General features: G+C 34.4%; 1 protein-coding gene across 1 annotated transcript in view; it reads left to right on the top strand.

Annotated features, from left to right (window-relative positions):
* LRP1B (low density lipoprotein receptor-related protein 1B) overlaps positions 1–24,176 on the top strand; it is a 1,318,888-nt gene that overhangs the window by 548,516 nt on the left and 746,196 nt on the right. Inside the window, exon 20 of the mRNA XM_011935709.1 lies at positions 18,927–19,109. Within this exon, the coding sequence (XP_011791099.1) occupies positions 18,927–19,109 (183 nt within the window). The remainder of the gene's footprint in view (positions 1–18,926; positions 19,110–24,176) is intronic.

The raw sequence follows: 24,176 nt of genomic DNA, 5'->3' as shown, positions 1-24,176 counted from the left end.
CCAGTCCAGTGGTAGTGAATTCCCTTAGCTATTGTTACTCTGGGAAAGAAAACATTATTTCTCCTTCATTTATGAAGCTTAGTTTGTCAGGACATGAAATTCTGGCTTCGTGTTTCTTTTAAAAATACTAAAAACAAGCTCACAATCTCTTCTGGCTTGTAAGGTTTCTACAGAGAAGTCTGACATTTGTCTGATAGGATTCACTTTGTAAGTGATAGGACTTTTGTCTCTAGCTGCCTTTAAGATGTTTTCTTTCATGCTGACCTTGGGAAATCTGATGACTATGTGTTTTGAAGATGGTCATCTTGTATATATCTTGCAGGAGTTCTCTGAATTTCTTGTATATGTATGTTGACCTCTCTTGTAAGATTGGGGAAATTTTCATGGACTATATTCTCAAATATGTTTTCCAAGTTGCTTAATCTTCTCCCCCTGGAATGCCAGTGAGTTGCATGTTTGATAACTTTGCATAATCTCATATTTCTCAGAGGCTTTTTTCACTTTATTTTAATTATTTTTCTTTATTTTTGTGTGACACAGTTTTGCTCCCTTCATTAGGTCTTGTTTGCTCCCTTCCTTAGGTCTGGTTTGGTTTCTGGGGACCAGTTCTCACATCCTGCAACTACGAACAGGTCTTCCAACTTCCTCCTTCTTCACCCACGGTATCTGTGTTGCTGCTATTGACTTTCAGTATTTTCTCTCAAGAAATCTCTTTGAAGTGTTATAGTTGACTCAATATTTTGTTTCCTCTGTGTGGAAGAAGAATTTCTTGGCTGGGTCTAGTCAGATGTCTTGTTCTCCTCCTTACCTTTTTCTTCAAAAAGGAGTTCTATAGTGATGATCAGTTTTTCATCATCAATACGGTTAATACATGGGAAAGTATAAATGAATAGTTTCTCCTAGATTAATTTATACCCACTTTTTTCTCTTAATATCATGCTGTTTCTTTTTCTCATTGCCAAACTTCACATAGACAAGGAAGATATATTTTCAGAAAACACTGTTTCAAATATATGAAAAAAGTCTCAACATCACTGATCATTAGAGAAATACAAATCAAAACCACAATGAGATACCATCTCATGCCAGTCAGAATGGTGAACATTTAAAAAGTCAAGAAACAAATACTAGCGAGGCTATTGAGAAATAGGAATGCTTTTACACTGTTGGTGGGAATATAAATTAGTTCAAACATTGTGGAAGACACTGTGGAGATTCCTCAGAGACCTAGAACCAGAAATACTGTTTGACCCTGCAATCCCAATACTGAGTATATACCCAAAGGATTATAAATCATTCTATTATAATGATACATGCACATGTATGTTCATTGCAGCACTATTCACAATAGCAATGACATGGAATCAACCCAAATGCCCATCAGTGATAGACTTGGTGAACAGTCCGTCTCAATGGAAAAATAAGTAGGGCTGGAACCCTACAGAATTTGTTATGAGGGAACTTCCTCTAAAGCCCAGGTCTGACAATTTTTATTCATGTATTGCAAGGTTCTTGTGAAAAGGTGGATTTACCTATAAGGACATAAAGAATAAAGTTATTCTGAAACTTCAGTCTTTTCATTAACTCCCTGGCCAGTATAGTAAAATAAGGAGAGTCTGGATATACATCACATCTATTAAATACCACATATAAAATTAATCTCATCTCACTGTTGACAGTTTAATTCACTGAATTATGTAAACTTTTACTACACTTTTTTGGGGAAATCTCAACTGTATTTCACCCCTGGAATAAGCCATTTTTGAAATAAACATATAAAAAGTGTTCAGTATCTTTAGATAGCTATTTCCCCGGGTAAATTTCTATTCAGAAATGTTTGTAACAATTTACACCAAATAGGCTGGACGTGGTGGCTCACTCCTGTAATCGCAGCACTTTGGGAAGCTGAAGCAGGCAGATTACTTAAGGTTAGAGACCACATGACCAACATGGTGAAATCCTGCCTCTACCAAAAAATACAAAATTTAGCTGAGCATGGTAGCACAACTGTAGTCCCAGCTACTCTGGAGGCTGAGGCACGAGAATCGCCCTGAACCTGGGAGGTGGAGGTTGCAGTGAGCTGAAATTGCACCACTGCACTCCACCCTGGGTGACAGATTGAGACACTGTCTCAAACAAACAAACAAACAAAACAAAACAAAAAAACACATAATTTACACCAAATAATTCAGCATGTACTTGATAAAGAAAGAAAGGTGTTTTTCCTAAAAAAGTATAAAAGTATTTATTGACCTACAATTTAAATTTATTATAACTAATCTTTAACAAGTTTCTAAATCCACTAGGCAGCTAATTGTGTAATATTATTAATATACATGTGCACACATGCTCTTATTCTTCTATTTTAACTGTTTATCTTTGCTTCTGCTTTGGAAATTTCTCCTTTGTTTTTTTCTTCATTCATTCATTCATTCATTCATTCTCCTCACTAATTTCTTGTTCCCAGATTTAAGAAGAAAACTAGATTAATTTTATCTTGTGTTTTTCTTTTACAGTTAAGCATGTTATTTGGGGCCGGGCGCGGTGGCTCAAGCCTGTAATCCCAGCACTTTGGGAGGCCGAGACGGGTGGATCACGAGGTCAGGAGATCGAGACCATCCTGAGCTACACGGTGAAACCCCGTCTCTACTAAAAAAAAATACAAAAAAAACTAGCCGGGCGAGATGGCGGGCGCCTGTAGTCCCAGCTACTCGGGAGGCTGAGGCAGGAGAATGGCGTAAACCCGGGAGGCGGAGCTTGCAGTGAGCCGAGATGGCGCCACTGCACTCCAGCCTGGGCGACAGAGCTAGACTCCGTCTCCAGAAAAAAAAAAAAAAAAAAAAAAAAAAAAAAAAAAAAAAAAAAAGCATGTTATTTGATACTGTGAATGCTCAGTAAATAATTGTTGAATAAAAGAGTGTATTTCTTGGACACAAAATTTGATTAGACTCTCAGAATCCATCCCTTGTTTGTCCTATCTTATGTAGGTAGTACTTTTCTTCTTTTTCTTTATCTTACCCCTAGATTGTAGAGTTTAGTATCATGATAATATTATAAGACTAATTGTATCAATCGAGTTTGTACATTTTCTTAGTACAATGTAATCATTTTCATTTATTCAATAAATACTGGAAGTTTCAGTTCACAATTCAATAAAATGAAACTGACAGGCTGTCTTCCATATCTTTTGTTATTGTTTATTTCTTTTGTGTCCGCTTTGCCCAATAGTGAATTTCCGAAAGATAGAAAAAAATTAAATCTTTCTGTTTCTATTATTTAGCAATAAGTAAGTGCCTATGAGAAGATATTGGTGATAATATAGCAGAAGAAAAGGGAGTTAATGTATGTTAATGATCCACTAATTGTCAGACATTTTATATTTGTTACTTCATTTAATCTTCACAGTAAATACTATTCAGGGAGGTTTAGATATTTTCCCAAGATTATGCAGCTGAAGTTCCAAAGACTAACTGCTCTTAATTCCTATATCTAGTCACCTGTCTCTGCAGGTATAGAATATAATCTCTTTTTTCCCCTAACTTTCTGTGAATTAACATTTAAATGAACCCCCAGTAAGTGCTACCTTGCTCTCAATTGCATACTCAATTTCAATTAAAGATGACAAAAGAAAGGTGTTTCTTCTTACTACAGATCACTGTAATGAAATTTCACAAAGGACACTGAAAAGGATCTAGGTCCTTACATTAAATAGTTACAGTAAGTCTGTCTTTTTAATTCACCCTGATAAAGTAGATTCCAGGACTTTTTCATTGCAATAGTTGTGGACATTCTCACGCTATTTCTTCGGTACACACAAAGACCATATTTGTCTTTCATAAAATTTTATCTCATAGATTGAAAGAAAAAAATAGGAACTGGAAGAATATCAAGCTCATTTAGTTCAGTTATTTTATTGTGTAGATGAGGAAAAGGTCTCAGCAAGCTAAAATCATATCCTTATGAGTATGTAATGGTAACAAAAACATTTATGCTGCTTCCTGAAAGGAGCTGATGGCATCTGTGTTAGAGATGTTGACTGAGACAATGACTTTTGAACCCTAAGGACATTTTTAGGGGAGATTCTAGCTTCAAACAATTGTGTATGTTATTTGTGGAAAATCAAGATAGTTTGAGAATGCTATGTACCAGAAAGAAACCAATGTCCTACCAAGGGAGGTTGAATCCACTCAAAGCAGTGTATCTATCAAAACTTGATTTTTAATGGAAAACTGAGTACATATTTAGGCACAGAGGGAATGGAAAATAAAACCAATATATTTTGACTTCCAATCTATATAATACCCTATCTTAGCTAAACCATCATCTTTAGCAGCAGGCTTTAACCCTTATCACATAGAAAACAAGATACCAATAAATACTGTACAAAAATACAAATACTGACTCAGTCATCTCTTCATTTGTTTCATGAGAACATTGTTTTAATTGTGCTAAAATACACATAGCACAAAATCTACCATCTTAAAGATTATAAGTGCACATTTCAGTGGTTTTAAGTACATTCATATTGTTGTACAAGCATCAACACCCATTCATATCTAAAACTCTTGTTATCTCGCAAAATTGTAACTCTAATCATAAAACAATAATTACCTGTTCTTCCTTCTCTCTAGGCCCTGGAAACAAGCATTCTACGTTTTGTCTCTATGCTTTTAATAACTCGAAGTATCTAATTTTAAACAAATCCTACAGTATTTGTTTTTGTTTGTGACTGATTGATTTCACTCAGCATAAAGTCACCAAGTGTCTTCCATATTGTAACATATGTCTGTATTTCCTTCCTTTATTAAGTCTTGAATGATCAGGAGGGACTTCTGTCATTTTACCATTTGTTTCCTATATATTTTTTAGTACTTTTTGTTCCTCAATTCTTGCACTACTGCCCTTTTTATGTTTAGTTGACATTTGGTGGTGAAATGTTTAAATTTCTTTCTCATTTGCTTTTGTGTATATTCTATAGCTATTATCCTTGTGGTTATTCTGAGATTACACTTAATATCCTAAAGTTATAACACTCTAATTTGTATTTATAGCAGTTTAATTTCAATAACATAAAAAAACCCTGCTTCTTTACATCTCTGTCCGCACTCCTTTCAGTTAGTGATGTCACAAAATCACCTCCTTGTATTAGGTTGGTACAAAAGCCATTGCTTTTAATGGCAAAAACCACAATTACTTTTGCACCAACCAAATACATTATGTGTCTGAAACAAACTAATAACATTTTTTTTAAATGCATTAGTCTTTTAAATTATATACAAAACAAAATGTGAGTTGCAAACAAAAGGTACAATAGTACTAGCTTTTAGAATAATAATGTTTTCAAAGTTAGTCTTCTAAATTATGTAGAAAACAAGAAGTATAGTGACAAGTGACAAGTTAAAATAATACTAGACTTTGTAATTACCCACATATTTACCTTTCTTGTAATTTTTACTTTTTTATACATTATACACCTTCAAGTTACTCTTTATTGTCTTTTTATTTCACCGCAGAACTCCCTTTAGCATTTCTTGCAGGGAAGGTCTAGCGATAAGGAGCTCCTTAAGCTTTCGTTCATCTGGGAAGGTCTTAATTTCACCCTCAATTTTGAAGGGCACTTTTGCCAGATGTAGGATTCTTGGATGATAGGATTTTTGTTATTTTTTGTTTCTTTATTTCTTTCTCTTATTTTTCTTTTTCTTTTTCTTTTTTTTTTTTTTTTGAGATGGAGTCTTTTTCACCCAGGCTCAAGTGCAGTGGCATAATCTCGGCTCACTGCAACCTCCGCCACCCAGGTTAAAGAAATCCTCCTGTCTCAGCCTCCCAAGTAGCTGGGATTACAAGTGTACACCACCATGCCTGGCTAATTTTTTTGTGTTTTTAGTAGCGATGCGGTTTCACCATGTTGACCAGGTTGGTCTCAAACTCCTGACCTCAAGTGATCTGCCTTGCCTTGGCCTCTCAAAGTACCAAGATTACAGGCATGAGCCATCATGCCCAGGCAATTTTTTTTTTCTTTTGACACTTTGAATTTACAAATTTACACACACACACACACATAATCAGTTTGGGCTGGTATACATATACATATAGGTACATGTATGTATATGTATGTGTGTATATATACACTTAACATATCACCCATGTATATATACATATATATGTGTATATATACATATATCAAAAGATTGCTCACCAGAAGCTTGGATATACATATCAGCCCACACTGCTATCCAAGTTTCTAATGAGAAATCTGCTGATAATCTTATTGAGAATCTCTCAAATGTGATAAGTATCCTCTCTCTTGCCACTTTCAAGATTTTCCCTTTTGCTTTAGATAATTTGCGTAGAATGTGTTCTGGTGTGGATTTCTTTGAGTTCACCCTACTTGAGGATGGTTGAGCTTCTTGGATGTGTATATTCATGTGTTTCATCAAACTTTGAAGTTGTATTTAAATATTCTCTTTTCCTTGCTTCCCTCTTCTGGAAAATTTATACATTGCTCTTCTTCATGGTATCCTACAAGTCTCTGCTGCTGTGTAAAGCTTTCTTTTATTTTTTTCCCTCTTTTCCTCAGATCAGTAAGTTCCATTGTTGTGTCTTCAAGTTTGCCGGTTTTTTCTTCTTCCAGCTCAAATCTGCCTTTGAATCTCTTTAGTGAATTTTTCATTTTAGTTATTGTACTTTTCATCTCCAGATGTTTTTTAGTTCCTTTTTAGGCTTATCTCTTTATTGATAATTCATTTGTTCATCCATTATTTCTTGACTTCCTCCACATCTTCTTTGACTTCTTTATGCATCTTTTAGACAGTTGTTTTAAATTCTTTGTCTTGTAGATCCACCATTAGATCTTTGTCAGAGATATTTTTCATTGGTTTATTTTGTTTTCTTTTAATCATATACTCTTGCTTCTTTGCATGCCTTGTGATTTTTGTTTTTGTTGTTGAAAACTAGAAATTTGAATCTAATAATGTGATAACTCTGGAAGTGATTCTTCCCCTTAAATGTTTGTAGGTTGTCTCTGTGCCACAGATTACCCTGGGGTGTAAATTTAAGGTCTTTTCAAGTATTTCTTAGCCTGTGACTTTCCCTTGGTATACACTGTAACTTTCTAATTTCATCTGTATAAGCGGTTGTGTTTGAATGTATTAGTCTTTTATATCTAGCTCCCAAAAGAAGAACTGAGTAAAATGAAATAAAGTGGGCACTGGCTCTTAAAATTTCCTGGAAGCCACTTCAGCTAGAGATGGAGCGACTTGAAGTAATGAAGAGAGGTGCAATGACAATGGTCACCATCTCCTTGCACCTTTGAGATCAGTGATAACAGTCAGTAATCAAAGCACAGATTCGAATTTGGAGGGCAGATCCTTTTTGTCTACTCTGGATCGCACAAGCTGTGTGCAAGTTGCTCCAGGAACACAGGCCTGATTCTTTGCCATAGAACTGGGGTTTGAGGTATTCATAGATGTGACTGTGCTAAGAGCTGAAACTAACCTAAATTAACTACAATTTACCATCCAAGCCTTACCCTGGAAGTTGCAAGGGTTCAGTAGACTTGAGCTCCTAAATAGTATGCATTAGAAAGGTTCTGCCAATGCAATTGTTGTCTGGGTGTAGAGACATATTCCTGTTGCTTTCTATTCTGCTGTCTTTCTGTAATCTTCATTCAATTCATTTTTACCAAAACAAATACAGAGTGCAAAACCAGCTGCTGTTATTTTTCAGTAACTAAATTTTATGAGAATAAAGTACTGACTTTGAATTTGGGGGAATTCACAAATTATGTGTTATAGACTTGGCAAAATCATATACTCTTCTGTCCTGATATTTCTGACTATTTTTAATAAAGCTATGGATTGTTTTCTCATAAAATACAATTAAAGTAAAGCTTAGGTTCTAATTTTAGAGACGTATAATGTCTATTTTCCATGAAATACAAATTGTCTGGCTTAACTTTATTCTCTCACAGATTGATTTATTTTCCTTAGAATAAAATACCACTGAGATATATAAACAGTGTTAATTATTAATGGATTTTATCCATAAGAAACCTCTTTTTGTTTTCCAAGGCAAAATAACTTTTTAAAAGTCATTTTAACCTTAATACTCAAACCAACTTTCGCATCAAAATTAAAGACAGCTCAAGGCTTTTGAATCACTTAATAACAAAGTATATTTCTAACAATGTGCTTATCATGAAAATTAAAACAAATCCAATAAATGTAATGTAAAAAAATAAAATATTAGAATGTAGTTCATAAGAATAGAAGGAAAGAAGCCAATTATCTTTATTTTCACTATGCAGAAAATTGGTATTGGGTCCACATGTATTTCTGGATAAATTTAGCTTTTTTTATTAAGAGAATTATTATGCACTTTGACATCAGAGTAACATCCTTTGCTTTGTTAAAGATATAATTAATAGTGTAAAGACCTAATTTTAATGAAGAACCTCAGCCTGTTGTCCTGCTCTTTGAGCAGAGCTTAAAAAATGACAAAAGTCAATTACTTTCCATAGTCTTTAAATTCTGATTCCCTATTCTCAGGTTATGATTAATGACTATTAAAATGGTAGGATTTCAGGCATTCAGCAAAAAATAAACAACATAGAGACAAAAGATATGAGTAACCTAAAAAAGAATGACTTCACTCCTCAGTAATGAGATATGTCCATGCTTTTGTGATAATAAAAAAATAAGCAATGGGATAATGTGCTGCCTTTTCTTTGAGAAGTAGTTGATATTTAGCTTCCTTTAGAACCTATTTGACCTGTCAGCATTTGTTTTCTTATTTATATGAAGCTTCAGCTGAATTTGCATTTAGATATTATATTCTTTCACTATACTGAACAGATCATTCACTTTTTGTTAGGATATTTATTTGAAGTCTAGGTTGGCATTTGTGCATGCATGGGCTACCTAAGGAAAATGTATTGCCATTATGTACATCCAAAATCTTTTTACAAATAACTTTGATGCCTAAAAGCATCCACATAAATTAATGCAATCCTCTGTGCATTTAACACTGAGCATTTAATACTCAGGAACATTCTGGTATCAGAATATATATATACACACACACACATACACATATACACAATGTATATATGCTCTCTATATATATTTATATATGGAGAGAGAGAGAGAGAGAGAGAGAGAGTGAGTCTCACTCTCACCCAGGATTGAGTGGACTGGCACAATCACAGCTCACTGAAACCTGGAACTGAACTCAAGCAATCCTCTCCTCTCAGTCTCCTAAGCAGCTCCATGCCACCATGCCCTGCTAATTAAGGTGCATGCCACCATGCCCTGCTCATTAAGAAAAAAAAAGTATAGAAACAGAGTCTCACCATATTGCCTAGGCTGGTCTCAAACTCCTGACTTCAAGTGATCCTCCTACTTCAGCCTCCCAAAGCACTGGAATTAAAGGAATTAGTCATTGTGCCTGGGTTGTTATTGTTGATATGTATATACTTGAATATCATGTTCTGTGAATCACAAACAATATTTAGAATAGTTTAGAACAAGGGTGGGTAAACTTATTCTGTAAAGGATCAGACGGTAAATATTTTAGGCTTTGCCTATTGCAGCTACTCAAAGCTGCCGTTGTAGCATTGTAGCAACCCTAGACAATATGTCAGCAAATGAGCGTGTCAGGGTTCCAATAAAACTTTATTTACAAAAGCAGGTGGTAGGCTGGAATTAGTTTGCAAGTTGCAGCTTGCTAACCCCTCATTTAGAATACAAGGAGACATATTATAAAGAGCTGTAATCTTGAATAATCCTACACCCATATATTATAGAATATCAATTTCATGGGACAAAGGCAAAAGGGAGAAGAAAGGGCTGAAGGAAGAATAACTAAATTATTAATAGTTTTTAAATTGTATTTTCCATCCCTCCCTCACAGAGATATCTCATAAGTATGTGCTTATGCACATTATTTCTACAAAATGTTTGACATGATTTTTTAAGATCAAATAATATCTTTTCTTCAGTTTTTTCCTAGAAAATATTTGCTACCATTGAGCACACTGGTAAACCAACCGGTAATTTCCAAATGTAGCCTATCCACATTGTAATTTGTTTTACTTAATATTTGATAACTAACATATCTGTTACATTGATTGGTTAATACAAGCAGTGAATGGGAAACTTGGTTTCTCCATTACTTTACATAGCCAATTCAGCAGATTAATGCATCTATTCACTTACATTTAGATAATGTAAGAGTTCATCATTCTTCTGATACTTACTTATATTTTAAACAAAATATTCATGGTGTTCTAGATGTTAAAATGTAAAATTTTAATGAACTAAGTCAATGCTTTATGTAGATATTGCTTCGATAATACTTTAACTTACTAGAGTGATATTTAGAACTCTACATTGAAGCTTCTGTTTCACCTTATTATTTGAATGTCTGTTTTGAACACTAAAGATAATTTAACTTCTGCCTAGTTATCCACACATTATTTTCCATTCCCTTCTATTAAACTTTTCTAACTGACTCAGACAATAAACATATATAAAGACTTAAGATCATGTAATTTTTTTTCACTTATCATTAAGTCCTAAAGTCTATGTACTCATGATGAATTTAATGGTTTCATCCAACATCTTATCAGGATAATCTCTGGTGGTGACTACATATAAGGAGGTAAAAGGAATTTGTTGAAATTAAAGGGAAAACACAAAAACACATGCTCTGGATGTGTGAGGTTAAAGTTAGGGAAGTGACATGTGAATAATAAAACAAGAGATTGGCAAATCCAGATGACCTATAGGCTGTCATGAAGGTCCAATGGGATAAGGCCCAGTTAATTTAAGAAGAAAGACTTAGGCTTGACTACATTGTTAGTTCACAGGGGAGATCATACTACCATCCAGTAGGCAGCATCCCTTAGGGAGTTTATCCCACGTTACATAGAAAAGAGCAGGACAGTGTATCCTCACCAATCCCAACACAAACCAGTTAGCCCAATGTCTGGGAGGTAGCTTTTAATAAGCATCTGTCTGCTGAGGATCTCTAGAAACTGAGGGCAGGCTAAACTCCTTAGCGGGGTATTAAGGTTCTGCTCAGACAGGAACAGACAAAGGTATGTCCACATTCTGTTGGTTAACAGAATGAGGCTACGGATGTGCTGCCAGACCAGCTTCTAAGTCATGTCAGAGCTGGAGAAGAGTGTCTGGAGAAGAAATCTGAAGCAAAAGGCTGCCTTAAGTGCAGGAATTATTAAGACATAGTGATTCACAGAAAAGCTAAGAACAGAGCAAGGACTGACACGTGGTGATGATAACGCGGAGCTCTGCGCACGTCCAACATACAGTGCTTTTTAATTTTCAAAGCACTTTATAATGAATGACAAGTTAAAGGTATAAACTCCATTAAAATAATCAAAAAAGAAAAAGACTTCTCCCCCAGGTTGGCCTCACAATTTAAATATTCCATTGTATTTGCAGCATGATTCTTGGCTATTTTCTCAGGAGGCTTTAACAATTTTTATATACCAAGAAGTATATTCAGAATAAAATATTTATATCATACATATAAGTTTTGCAATACTAATTTTCATTTTTTTAACATTAGGAAGAAAACAGGTTTTTTCTGTCACTGTACAGTTGCTAATCTTCTAACTATAAATATTTAGTCCCAGTGAATTCATTTAAATATTGGGATAAATTCTACCAGCAGTTGCCACATTTCCTTCAGGGCTCTGTATTTACTTATTTATCAGATTCCCCAGATTGTATGCTTGGTTTAAATAGCTTCAGGGCAAAAATACAATAAAATTGTATTAGTTAAAAATATAACTGGCATCAGCAACATGAAAACATAACAATAAAATAGCATGTGCGTATACATATAAATAGTCATCATTTTAACAATCCATTGGGACAAGCCATATTACAAAGATAGATTGTGTGCCAAGCCCTGAAGCTTAGAAAACTGGGACTCTGGGGAACTATATAGGCTTGAAACTCAAGCTGGAACGGTCATCATAGGTTCTTCAGAGGGATGTAGCTTTCCATCCAGAGGAAAATCTACAATAGTTAGTTAACAAGTGGATTTCAGATTTGGCAAGAAGGTCAAGAGATAATAAAACCTCATGACTTTTTTCTGTTTTCTGGCAGAAGAGGACAGCATTCCTAAACATCAACACCCATCCAAGCCTAACAGATAGTGAGAAATGGGTTAGAGATATTTTTAATTTATAGTGAGGGAGTAGAATGAGAAGTGGGAAATAAATCTCAATCTCTCTTTCTCTCTCTCTCGCTCTCTCTCTCTCGCTCTATGTATGTGTGTGTGTGTGTGTGTGTGTGTGTTAGTCTCTGTGATTGTGGTATAAACTTTAAGTGTCCAAGCAGATAAAATAGATGCATATACATAAAACCCTTATAAATGTGAAGGTTCTTGGAGATTGTATTCTATTTATTGTTTTAAATGGTCTCAAAGTGATCTATATAAACTGCAAGTCTGATTACATCCGAATCTAGCTGTAACCTTTCTGTGGTTCCCAAAAGCCTGTAAGGTTATATCCAAGACATTCAGCACAACACACAAGATCTTTCAAGATCTAGGCCTTGTCCATCAATCTAGCTTTCTCTTTCTCCCCTCTTCTGCTCACACATTACCCAAAATTTTATTAATACTGCTGGCTTCGTGCAGAAAATCTTTTGTTACATTTAACTTTTTCCCCTGCCTGACTCTTAATTCTGACCCAGAACACTCTGATTAATTTTCTGTCATAGAAATGCCTAGTATGAAATCCCCAAGTCCAGGACATTCTTCCCTTCTGTGTGTTCTCCTGGCATTCTCTCATACCACAGCATTTAAGACATTGCTTTGTAACTGCCTACATAGCCTACTTATTTGAATAATCACTATTCTGAAATCTTTTCAAACGCAAAAAATATGCATTCCATTTTGCATCTGGACTCCACTGAAACCCATTTATCTGGTTTTTCTACTTCTACTCAAGTCTTGTAAAATCCATGTTTTCACACAGCAGCTCACAAAAACTTTAAGCAAAGTAAATTAAATTATATCACCATCACTTCTCTGCTTCAAAATCTCTAATAGATACCTATTGTGCTTATCTTATCTTAGCATAATTTTTGATAAATCTCTACAAGAGTCAACCCCTACCTACCTCTCAGCTCTCCTTTCACCCATTCACTACCATTATATATTTTTTTCTTTTTCTGTAAAAATTAAACTCTTTCCTGCTTTGAGGTCTTTGCAATTGCTATTCCCTCTGTGTGTGCTTTTGTCCTAACATCTTCATGGCTAGCTCTTTCCCATCATTTTAGTCTCACTCAAGTGTCACCTTCTGTTATCACCCTTTTTAATATTTTTCCTATAATCAAGTCATTCCTGATGGCAGTCATCAATGACATTGACAATGTATTTCTATTTATTCTCTTTTCTGGGCCTATGGTAAGGTTGTACTTCCTGGGACCTTTGTGGTTGACTGGGACCAATAAGATGGGGCTCCACGCTACGTGACTAGGTTTGGTCAATGAATTACGATCAGAAATGACGTCTTTTGCATCGGATATGAGACCATCCAGAACCCTCGTTTCCCTCTCGCCTGCCAACTGCAAACATTCCAGTTGGTCTCTTATTCATCAGCTTGGGTCTTTGAATGACCACAACAGGGATAGCCCACCCACTGATCTACAGTAGATATGTAAAATGATCCATAATTAAGTTGTATATATTTGTAAGATGCAGCGATTTTGTATTGATCTGTTATCACAGCGTAACCAGTCTATTATTCTGTGTTATACTATTTATAATATTACTCTCATCCATTTTCTTCACAGCACTTATGACTTTCTTAAGTAATTTAGTTGATTTCTTCTATAAGTATTTATTAAAAGCCTATATGCTCCCTTTGCTCATGTTCAAGTTTTATGAGAATAAGTTTGAACTTATAGTTTCATGGTGTGGTGGTGAGCACTCTGGACTCTGAGAATAAGTCTCTGTCTTATTCTTTGCTCTATCCCAGTGCCTAAAAACTGCCTGCCAGCCAGGCACAATGGCTTATGCCTGTAATCCCATCACTTTGAGAGGCCAAGGTGGGCGAATCAGCTGAGGTCAGGAGTTCGAGACCAGCCTGGCCAACATGATGAAACCTCGCCTCTACAAATAAAAAAAAAAAAAAAATTAGTTAGGCATCATGGTGGATGCATTTAGTCCCAGCTTCTGGGGAGGCTGAGATGGGAGAATTGCTTGAATCCAGGAGGCAGAACCCAGTGAGCCAAGATTGCACCATTGCACTCCAACCTGGGCAACAGAGCGAGACTCCATCTCAAAAATACAAAAAAAAAGAAATACCTGCCATGTTGTAATGCTAGTCTGCCTCACACAACTGGTAATGCATTGAACTTTTTGTAAAAGAACAAATTTTAACATGATCTTACAATAGCGTAAAATAAATGATAATTTTTTTTTAGAAAACAAACAGGCTGAATAGCAATGATTTAAATATGAAAATTAATGAGTCTATAAATGCTTTTTATGAATGAATTCTATTTTTGTTCTTGAGTTTTTATATGAGAAAAATCATACAAGAAGTTAAAAATGGTACAATCATAAATATGAGCAGACTCTAAAATTTATGTGGGTTTGAATCTCATCTCTGCTACTTATGTGCATAACTACAGGAAAATTAATCATTTCTGTAATATGGGATGCTTTCAATAGGCAATTCCTTTTATTTATTTGAGACAGAGTCTCCCTCTGTCCCCCAGGCTGGAGTGCAGTAGCACGATCTTGGCTCATTGCAATCTCTGCCTCCTGGGTTCAAGTGGTTCTCATGCCTCAGCCTCCCAAGTAACGGGGATCGCCGGCATGAGCCACCACACCTAACTAATTTTTGTATCTTTAGTAGAGACAGGGCTTCACCATGTTGGACAGGCTGGTCTCGAACTCTGACCTCAGGTGATCCATCTGCCTTGGCTTCTCAAATTGCTGGGAGTACAGGTGTGAGCCACTGCGCCTGACCTATTTTTTTAATTTTAATCAAAAGGAGCTGATGATTGGTCCTTTTTCCACTGGGTTCAATCTAATGTAATTAATGTAAAGCATAAGCAAAATGGAATGCCATCTAGGCTGCCGTATCCATGCAAGGTACACCGATGGGAGATAAACACTCAGAGAAATGTGAGGTCTTGGCATTGCTGTTGAAGACCACCTTGAGAGTCAAAAGCTCTAACTTTCTGACACAGGAAAAAAAAGGCATATCAATAAAAAGCATCATGTATTATTTCTGAGCTTTTGTAAATCCCCTAAAATCTACTCATGAAGTTTCTGAATCTACAGACCCAATCCTAGGTATTTTTTTTAAAGGCAAATGAGTCCTAAAAATCACATTCATTAGCTGGGATTCCACGCCTGGAATCCCAGCACTTTGGGAGGCTGAGGCGGGAGAATCTATTGAGGCCAGGAGTTCAAGACCAGTCTAGGGAACAAAGTGAGACCCCGTCTGTACAGTTTTGTTGTTGTTGTTTTTGTTTATTAGCCGGGTGTGGTGGAACACACCTGTGGTCCCAGCTACTTGAGAGGCTGAGGTGGGAGAACTGTATGAGCCCAGGAGGTTGAGGCTGCAGTGAGCCATGATCATACCACTGTACTACAGCCTGGTGACAGAGCAAGACCCTGTCTCAAAAACAATGGCAGTAAGAACAACAGCAAAAATTACTGACATTAATAGGTGACGTTCTGAAGACAGGAAGGCAATCCAGGCTGGGGAGAATAATGTAACCAAGAAAAGCAGCTACACATTAGTGATGTGTATGTGCTTTATTAGAAAATTTTTATCCTCTTTAGGTTTGAAAGTTCACAATATTAAATTGTATTTTCTTCTTCGGACTATACCCTTGTTTTATGTTATTATAATGCAGTTGTTTGTGGCGACCCTTAATAGATGTTATGCCAGCATACAGAGGTTTAGACTTGGGTAGCTTAAGTAGAAAAAAAGAAAGAAAATCTCCAGGTAAATATAACATTTGTATTTAAATTTATAAGGTAAATATTTATTTAGAATAAGAAAACAAATGAGTGGATTAACTTATGAAGCACAAATAAATCAAACAATAGCAAGCAAAGCAAATGGAAAAAACCTTACACAATAACAGCATACTCTCTCTCCTCAAAGGTTCTGCTTTGATCTTTATAAAAGGAAGGTGCTAATGTAACTGAGTTTGGCCACATATAATGCAGGTAGCAGTTGTTAACTTTGCAAGGATGCCAACCCAAGACTCTCCCTAATTTTCAAGGTACTGGAGAATCTAGGTTTTTACTGAAAATTCTCAGATTTTTAAAAGACCAATAGTGTGTTTGTCAAATTGAACATACTGAGGAACAGTTTCAATATATGAGCTGCCATTCTTTGACTCTTATTTTGGAGAATGTAGAAAAATCAATAGATTACATCTTCCATTCTTTATTAAATATTTGGAATCTCTGACAATTACCTGAAATACAATTTTTAAATGTCATTGGTTGAGCTCATGCTGCAGGCTATAAAAGTCAGATGAGCCAAGGCATATTTTGTTTTGTTTTTGAGGAAAGTTAAGTAGAAGGAAACAAGAACAAAAAGCCCTTTCATTGCTGCATGGAAGCTGGCCTCTTCACCATAAAATGATGCACAGAGCTGAATGGGCCCTGGAGGTCTATCTGAGTTGTCTCTTTTCTTCTTCCTGAATATTGAGCTAATGTAGGATTTTCAAGTTACAGCCTAGGCTTAAAGACTTCACAATATCTTGTTTATGAAACCAGTCCCCAAATAATTCTTTACAACTATAGTAGCTATGTCATACAGTCATCCCTCCATATCCACTGGGGATTGGTTTCAGGACCCTGAGGATATCGAAATTCAAGAATGCTCAAGTTTCTTATATGAAATGATATAGTGCTTGCATGTAACCTATGCATATCCTCCCATAATATACTTTCAATCATCTCTGTGTTACATATAATACCTAATACAATGTAAATATGATAAAAATAGTTGCTATACTATATCATTTATTGATTTTTCTTTTTTATTGTTGCATTGTTATTTCTTATTTTCCTTTTCCAGATATTTTCTAAATACATTTGTTTGAATCAATGAATATATTTCTCTATAGGGAACTCTGCAGATGCTAAATAAATATGGTGGGAAATTGCTATATCACATTGTATATATATCTTGCCCTTGTGCACAGACTTTACCATTTTATCGATTGTGTGTGATTGATTGTGTGTGTGCAAACCAAGACTTTGGTCTAACCATAAAAGATGGTATGTCCAAAGTGATTAGATAGCTAGAATACTAGAAAAATAAAGTTTTTGTTTTGGGAAGGGGATTTAAAGCAAGACGAAACTCAATGCTTTACTAATTGTATGTGTTCTTAGCGATGATCACTTTTGAAAATTAATCCTAATGGTTTTCTATAAATTACAATTCATGTTTTTGACCAACAGAACTTCTTTACCCTTGCTTACACAGAGTTGTTTCTCCTTGGTTATTTGTCAGTTCAGCATTACTACACTAGCAATATTTAGGATGTATGGTCAAGTCCATCTTGCACATCTTTATAGTATTGTATCACCTGACAGATTATAGTTGCTGAAAGTCTTTAAATAAAGAAAAAATACAGAACTAAACCATTTATATTATAGAAAATAACAGCAACAAAACTTTGTAGTTGAATCAATCCTTTATAGGTATCTAATTTAATTCTCACGTCAACCCTGTTGGTGCATTCGCACTGAACAAATAGAAGTCTCAAAAGAGTAAGTGACTGCTTTGGTGATATCAGTGTTATTATTAGCTTTGACATTAGATTAACCTTAATTTATAACCATAGATATCTACCAAACCAGTCCAATAAATGATGAGAAATTCACTTGAAACTGCTTCAAATTTATCATAATTATAAAGATCAATTGCTGCTATAGGTAGCTTATATATTAATTGCTGGATAGAGCTATACAAGATACACAATAAATTTGTTACATTAAAACTTTTATCTAAAAATATCTACTAAAAGATTTATTTACCATAGTATTTGGAAATACAGATTAATATATCATTAGATGTTAACACAAGTTTTAATAAGCTGCAGTTCAGTCATGTTATTCAATTGTTAAACTGCCAAACATCTGTATCCCAACATTTATATTTTCTTACTTTTATTTATGTTTACCTGCAGAATTTATCCTATATTTTTAATCACCAGATTTGGGTCAATAATGTTACCTGGTCATTGTTATAAATTATTAATTGATACATTCGAATGTATAGTATTTCATTAAATTAAATTCTTAACATTTAAGTGTCTATTCTGATTCTAGAATTGAAATCCTATGTCCAGAAGTTATACTTATTACCTGATTTTTTGTATCTATTTCTCAGAATTTTGGGTGCTATTCTTCAAAGGTTTTGTTAGTCAGAAAGTACTTATTAGTTTTTGGTTATTTGCTTCTTAATAATTTGAAAGAAATTACCTAGAGAAAGATAAGAAAATCAGCCAAGGTCTTATCATTAAGATTAGAATGTATAACCTAATTTATGTGTCTTAGAGAAAAGCCCTTGAGAGATCTCATCCTTTAGACATGAGTAAAAACCACAACAGAATATCCACAAATTATCTTACTTTTTCTTTTCTAATGTACATAGTACTTTCAGAAATTTTAGGGGAGGCAAGAAACATCATTTTCTCTGACTATTAATGTTATTTAAATGAATTAGAAAATACTAGAGAGATTTATACCTATTAACCATCTAAAGTAAAAATGTATTCTCTCTAGCACTATAATAATGCCTGAAGAAAGAAAAAAATGTGAAATAAAAACAACCAACAAGTAAAATCATAATTTCTCTCCTATCTTGCCCCCCTCTGCTTCTCTCTTCCTCATTTCAAATTAAGAGATTCATTCTCCTGCTGGTTGTAATGGAAATGAATTTCAATGCCACCCTGATGGTAACTGCATTCCTGATCTGTGGCGCTGTGATGGAGAAAAAGATTGTGAAGATGGTAGTGACGAAAAAGCTTGCAATGGTACCATGCGATTGTGTGACCACAAAACCAAGTTTTCCTGTTGGAGTACAGGTAAGTGAACATTGCTTTTGGCTTCTATTGGGGCTCCCTGAGTGTAGAATCCTTTTGGCCCATCCTGACTCTGTATCTCAACTTTGTAAAAATTAGTCTTATATTTCTGGTAGATGTGCTCATGTATAATAATAGTAGTTAACATTTAGGGAGAACTATCAATGGGGCCAGAATAATTCTATGAATGTTCTCGGCATGAATTCATGAGGCAAGGAGAAGTTTTTAACTTACACTCACAGAGCCAACATGTCAGATTTAGGATTTTATTTGAATTTATTTATTTATTTATTTGAGATTTGGGATTTTAAAGCAGGCAATCTGGAATACAGAATCTGGAAATTCAGAATCAAGAGAGAGGTGAGTATGATAAACCAGCTGGCAGCATTTCTCTTTCTGTGGATAACGCCTCACCCTAAAATTTAAATGAAGATGACTTAGAAAAGAAAGACAGAATTATATGTATTTATTTTCAACTAATTTCCTAAATATTACTATACTATTGCTTAATTCTGTTATGACGAAAATATGGGCTGCCATTTAAAGCTTTGATCCAAGAGTCACTGAGGCTATTGTTGTGTTTTATAAAGATACCCTATTACTATGACTCTTCCATTTTGGTTTCATGTGTGTGTGTGTGTGTGTGTGTGTACAAATAGGAAACCAAAATAGAGAAGTCATAGTAATAGAATATCTTATATTCTACTATGTTTTACTATATATACTGGGTTCCAGTTGAAATTATAAACTTATTTTCTTCCCTTTTTATGCCAGATGATGTGTTGAAGTTTAGAGAAAAGTAGATTACAATGAGCTATTGTGGTGTAATTTGTGAAATGGTTGATATCATCCTCCAAATAATCCATGGAAATAATTTTCTGTAGATTTCAGGATATCATCTCTGGAATCTCTCTTTGATGTGAAATTGTTTTTCAGTTGCCTAATCATGAGCTCTTAGTGATTTCTTTTGCTCCCTATTTTTACATATTCTAACAAAAAGTACAAATGAGCACTAAAAGGTATAAGAAAACACTGTGAAAACCACAAGACTGATGTGCATTTAAAGGTATAAAAAGGCACTGTCTTTCTTTTCTTAAACATGCCTCTTGGTTACAATTAAGGATTCCAATAAGAAATAAGAAAAATAAATGCAAGCTAACATAGACATAGATAAATACATACTCCTGAAGCCTGTTCCTAGCAAGGAAATTGTGTTTTCAAAATGTTTTTTTCAACAGTGTTTTTCACATTATGAAAACTCTTTTTTATTATGTGACTCTTTTCAATTGTTACATAAAGACTCATAATTTTAGGGTACTTTGTTAGAAAAAATGTGATTTTAAGTTTAGAAATGATCTTTTTGGAACACAATTGAAAATTAATAGATGAATTATTGTCAAATGAATAAATTATTGATGGCGTAAATAGGTTTTATTTAATAAGGCAATTCTAATGCCAAAGAGCCAATTATTTGACTCGAGTTAATATACTTCAAAGCATAGGTTGTGTATATTTTCTCCATATAACTTCTGGCATTTTCCTGATTGTATTAATCTTAAAATATAGCAGCTAACAGTTTTTAAAACGTATACGAAAAAGAAACTGGCAAAGCTTTGTTAAAACAAAATATAAACCAATATGGAAAATCCTGAGTTTCAACTACTTGGATATGCTATTCAAGCAAATTTAGATGCAAAACATAAAACCAGGCTACAATTTCTCTATACGTAAATAAATTATAAAGAGATTCACAGTAATGTAAATTCTCAAAGTTATGTGCTAGTAAAAACTAGTTTGAACTTTCAGTTGAGAAAAAAATAATTGCAGGCAAAGCATGTAAATAATAAATAGTATGATTAAGTAAATTTAACAGAATATTCTAAGTGCTTGTGATTTATTTTAAAATGTGTATTGATATTTTGCAATTAACACTTATAAAACAACTTCCTGTGAATATGGTTCAACATAAAAATAAATCTGAAGTATGATGAGGAAGGCTGGTTATGTTTAGAGAACTGAATTCTCTGAGACACTTTTATATGTGGTGACTTGAGATTTGGATTATCTGTTTAATAATGCTGTTAATTAAACATCAGATGTTTCTAACAAATAGTTTTTAGGTATGCAAAAATTTAATGTAAAAAGAAACTGTGATAAAACGTATGTTTCACTTTAAAAGAGAAAAGTGAAAAGTAATAATTTATCCATCTGCTTCTAATTTGATCTGTGTTTTGGATATAGTAAACCACAAGTTATCCAACTTTGGAAGAGTTGCACAGTTACAAAGTCACATTTATGGTAGACTTCTGTGAACACTGCAGTCATTAAAATGAACCACAAATATAAGCAATGGTTTAAAATATGTATTCATCTACAAACCTTTTGATATTTTTTCATTTATTTTAAATTCTCAGTTTTACAAGCTGCAAGACCTTTACCCACAATGTTCAATCCAGAGTTCATGATTATTTTCAAAGATTTTTAAAATGTTAGTTTGAACATTCAAAAGTTTTCAGGCTAATTAATTTATATATGGTAGTTAGAATAACTTTTTAATACATAAATTGTCATCTGTTGGTGTTCAAAACATAGGCAGATTCGGATTTTGTATTCCTATAAAGATGAGAATGAGAGCTAACTTCAAGTACAATACAACAGTCATCATTTAAGAACTTCTAATCTCAAAGGACCTATTTTTGACCAAGAAGTGCATTGTGCCACATCTGTTCTCTTACACTCCAGACTAAGAAATAGCAGTTGAATTGTAACTGGGGAAAACGGAGTGTATTTTCAGTTACTCTGTCATGGAAAAGAAACTCAGAAATGCTATTCTTCAGATTAGAAAAATTAAAGAGAAGTTTGATATTACATAGTGATGGCAAAGTACCGGGAAAATAGGCCCTGCAGCTGTTTGTAGGAATATAAATTTAATCCTTCTGTCCTACTTCTAGAAATTCCTGTAAAGAAGAGTAGGATTGTATAAGGTTATATATGCACAAAGATATTCAATAAGCCATTTTATTTTTAATAGTAAAAAGTTAGAAATAATATATTGCTTATCAGTAGGGATAGTAATAAATAGTTGTGTATTCACACAAGTAATCTAATGTCATTAAGACAATAAAAAAGGAATTCATGTGAAGGTGAGACTTCAAGTTTACACTCTGGACTTTCTGCTTCTCTGTTTTCACTTCTCAACACACGGAAGTGATGATAAAATACAACAGGATAAAATAAGGGAGATACTGCCTTATGAACAAAAAATATGTATCTCTAAGTCACAGAAATACAGCACAGTGTCAAGGGGTGAGCTAAAGCTGAGTACCTTATTGGGTTGGATAGTAGGCTAGCAGAAATGAACAGGTACTCAAATTTTAGGGTCAATAGAAATAAAGCTGTCCCACATGAAGCTGGGATCTGGAGGCAGGCAGTACTGGAATTCAGAACCTGGAAAGAAACTCCATTTGCTTTTGAAAGGAGAATTGAAAAAAATATATGTATCACTGCTAGTTGCCGCCAGTGGTGGTTACTTAAATGAAGTTCTGTGCCTAAAAAGATGGGAGGACACAGGCATGGCAATTAAGCTGAACTTCTGTCTGGCTTGGAGATTGAATCTGATAAAAGTCTAATATTGTTTTAGTATAGAATCTCACACACAGAAATATATAAATTGTACTTTTGAACCAAGAGTACTGGAAATAATGGGGTGGGCCAAAGTCGAAGCAGCATTGCTTGTAGATAGGCACAAGTAAACTCATAAAGTCAGAGAGAAAAAATGAAAGTTCTGATCCAAGATGAGATTACAAACCAGAATTTTAACATACATGAAGAAAACTATCTCATCAAAATCAGTCATTACAAAATAAATTATTCATGATTAAATGAAAATAAGCTATATGTCTGAAAAAATAAGTTTAAGTACATTGAGACTTCCAAAAAGAAAAAGAGAAAAGTTTTACTCTTAAAATGACTATGAATTCAGCACAGATATGACAAGCAGAATAATTGCAACAGAAAAGGTGGAGAATGAGACGATCTTAGTTCAGGCTGCTATAACAAATTATCATAAACTGAGTTGTTTAGACAACAGACATTTATTGCTCACTGTTCTAGAGGCTGAGAAGTCCAAGATCAAGAACTGGGAAGCCCGGTGTCTGTCTAGGGCACTCTTCCTGGTTTGCAGATGGCAATCTTCTTATGATATGCGGGTTCTACTCTCGTAACTGATTACCTCCCAGTTCCCCCAATACCATCACATTGGGGATTAGGATTTCAACATGAATTTGGTCTGGACACAAATTTTCCATCCATAACACCTATAAGAAAAATGTGGTTCAAAACCACAGTGGGATTGTATTCTTTCGACATCAGTTGATTGATAACAAATAAGCCCGGTAATACCCATGTTGGTGAGAGTAGAGAAAGCAGACACTTTGCTTTCAGTGGACTGGTGAACCTCTGTGGAAAGCAATATATTTTAATGTTTACAATTTGTCTCCAATTTTACCCACAATTCCACCTCTAGGAATTTATCACATAGATATATTCATGCATTTGAGGGGTGAGATGTACAAAGATATTTATTTAAAGCTTTATTAAATGTGTGTTTAATAAACTTAAACCAATACATATATACTCTTCCATGTACATCAAAGTTATGGAAAATTCTTTCAAATTTGACCATATGTTAGGTTCCAAAGAAGTCTTAAAAGTATTTCAAATAATTGGCAATTTACAAAAAGCATTCTCTACACACACAAAATATTAGAAATCTACAGTGGAATGATTTTTAAAAATGTATTTGAAAACTAGGATCATAGTTCAAAACAATCAGTGGGTTAATTAAGAAATCATACTTTTTGTTATTATAATTTAAGTTCTAGGGTACATGTGCACAACATGCAGGTTTGTTACATATGTATACACGTGCATGTTGGCGTGCTGTACCCATTAACTCGTCATTTACATTAGGTATATCTCCTAATGCTATCCCTCCCTCCTCCCACCTCCCCACAATAGGCCCCAGTGTGTGATGTTCCCCTTTCTGTGTCCAAGTGATCTCATTGTTCA

The sequence above is a fragment of the Colobus angolensis genome, unplaced genomic scaffold (genome assembly GCF_000951035.1).
Source record: "Colobus angolensis palliatus isolate OR3802 unplaced genomic scaffold, Cang.pa_1.0 Scaffold147, whole genome shotgun sequence".
NCBI classification, from domain to species: domain Eukaryota; kingdom Metazoa; phylum Chordata; class Mammalia; order Primates; family Cercopithecidae; genus Colobus; species Colobus angolensis.
Note: the sequence above shows the minus strand (reverse complement) of the source record. Positions and strands in the feature narration are given on the sequence as shown.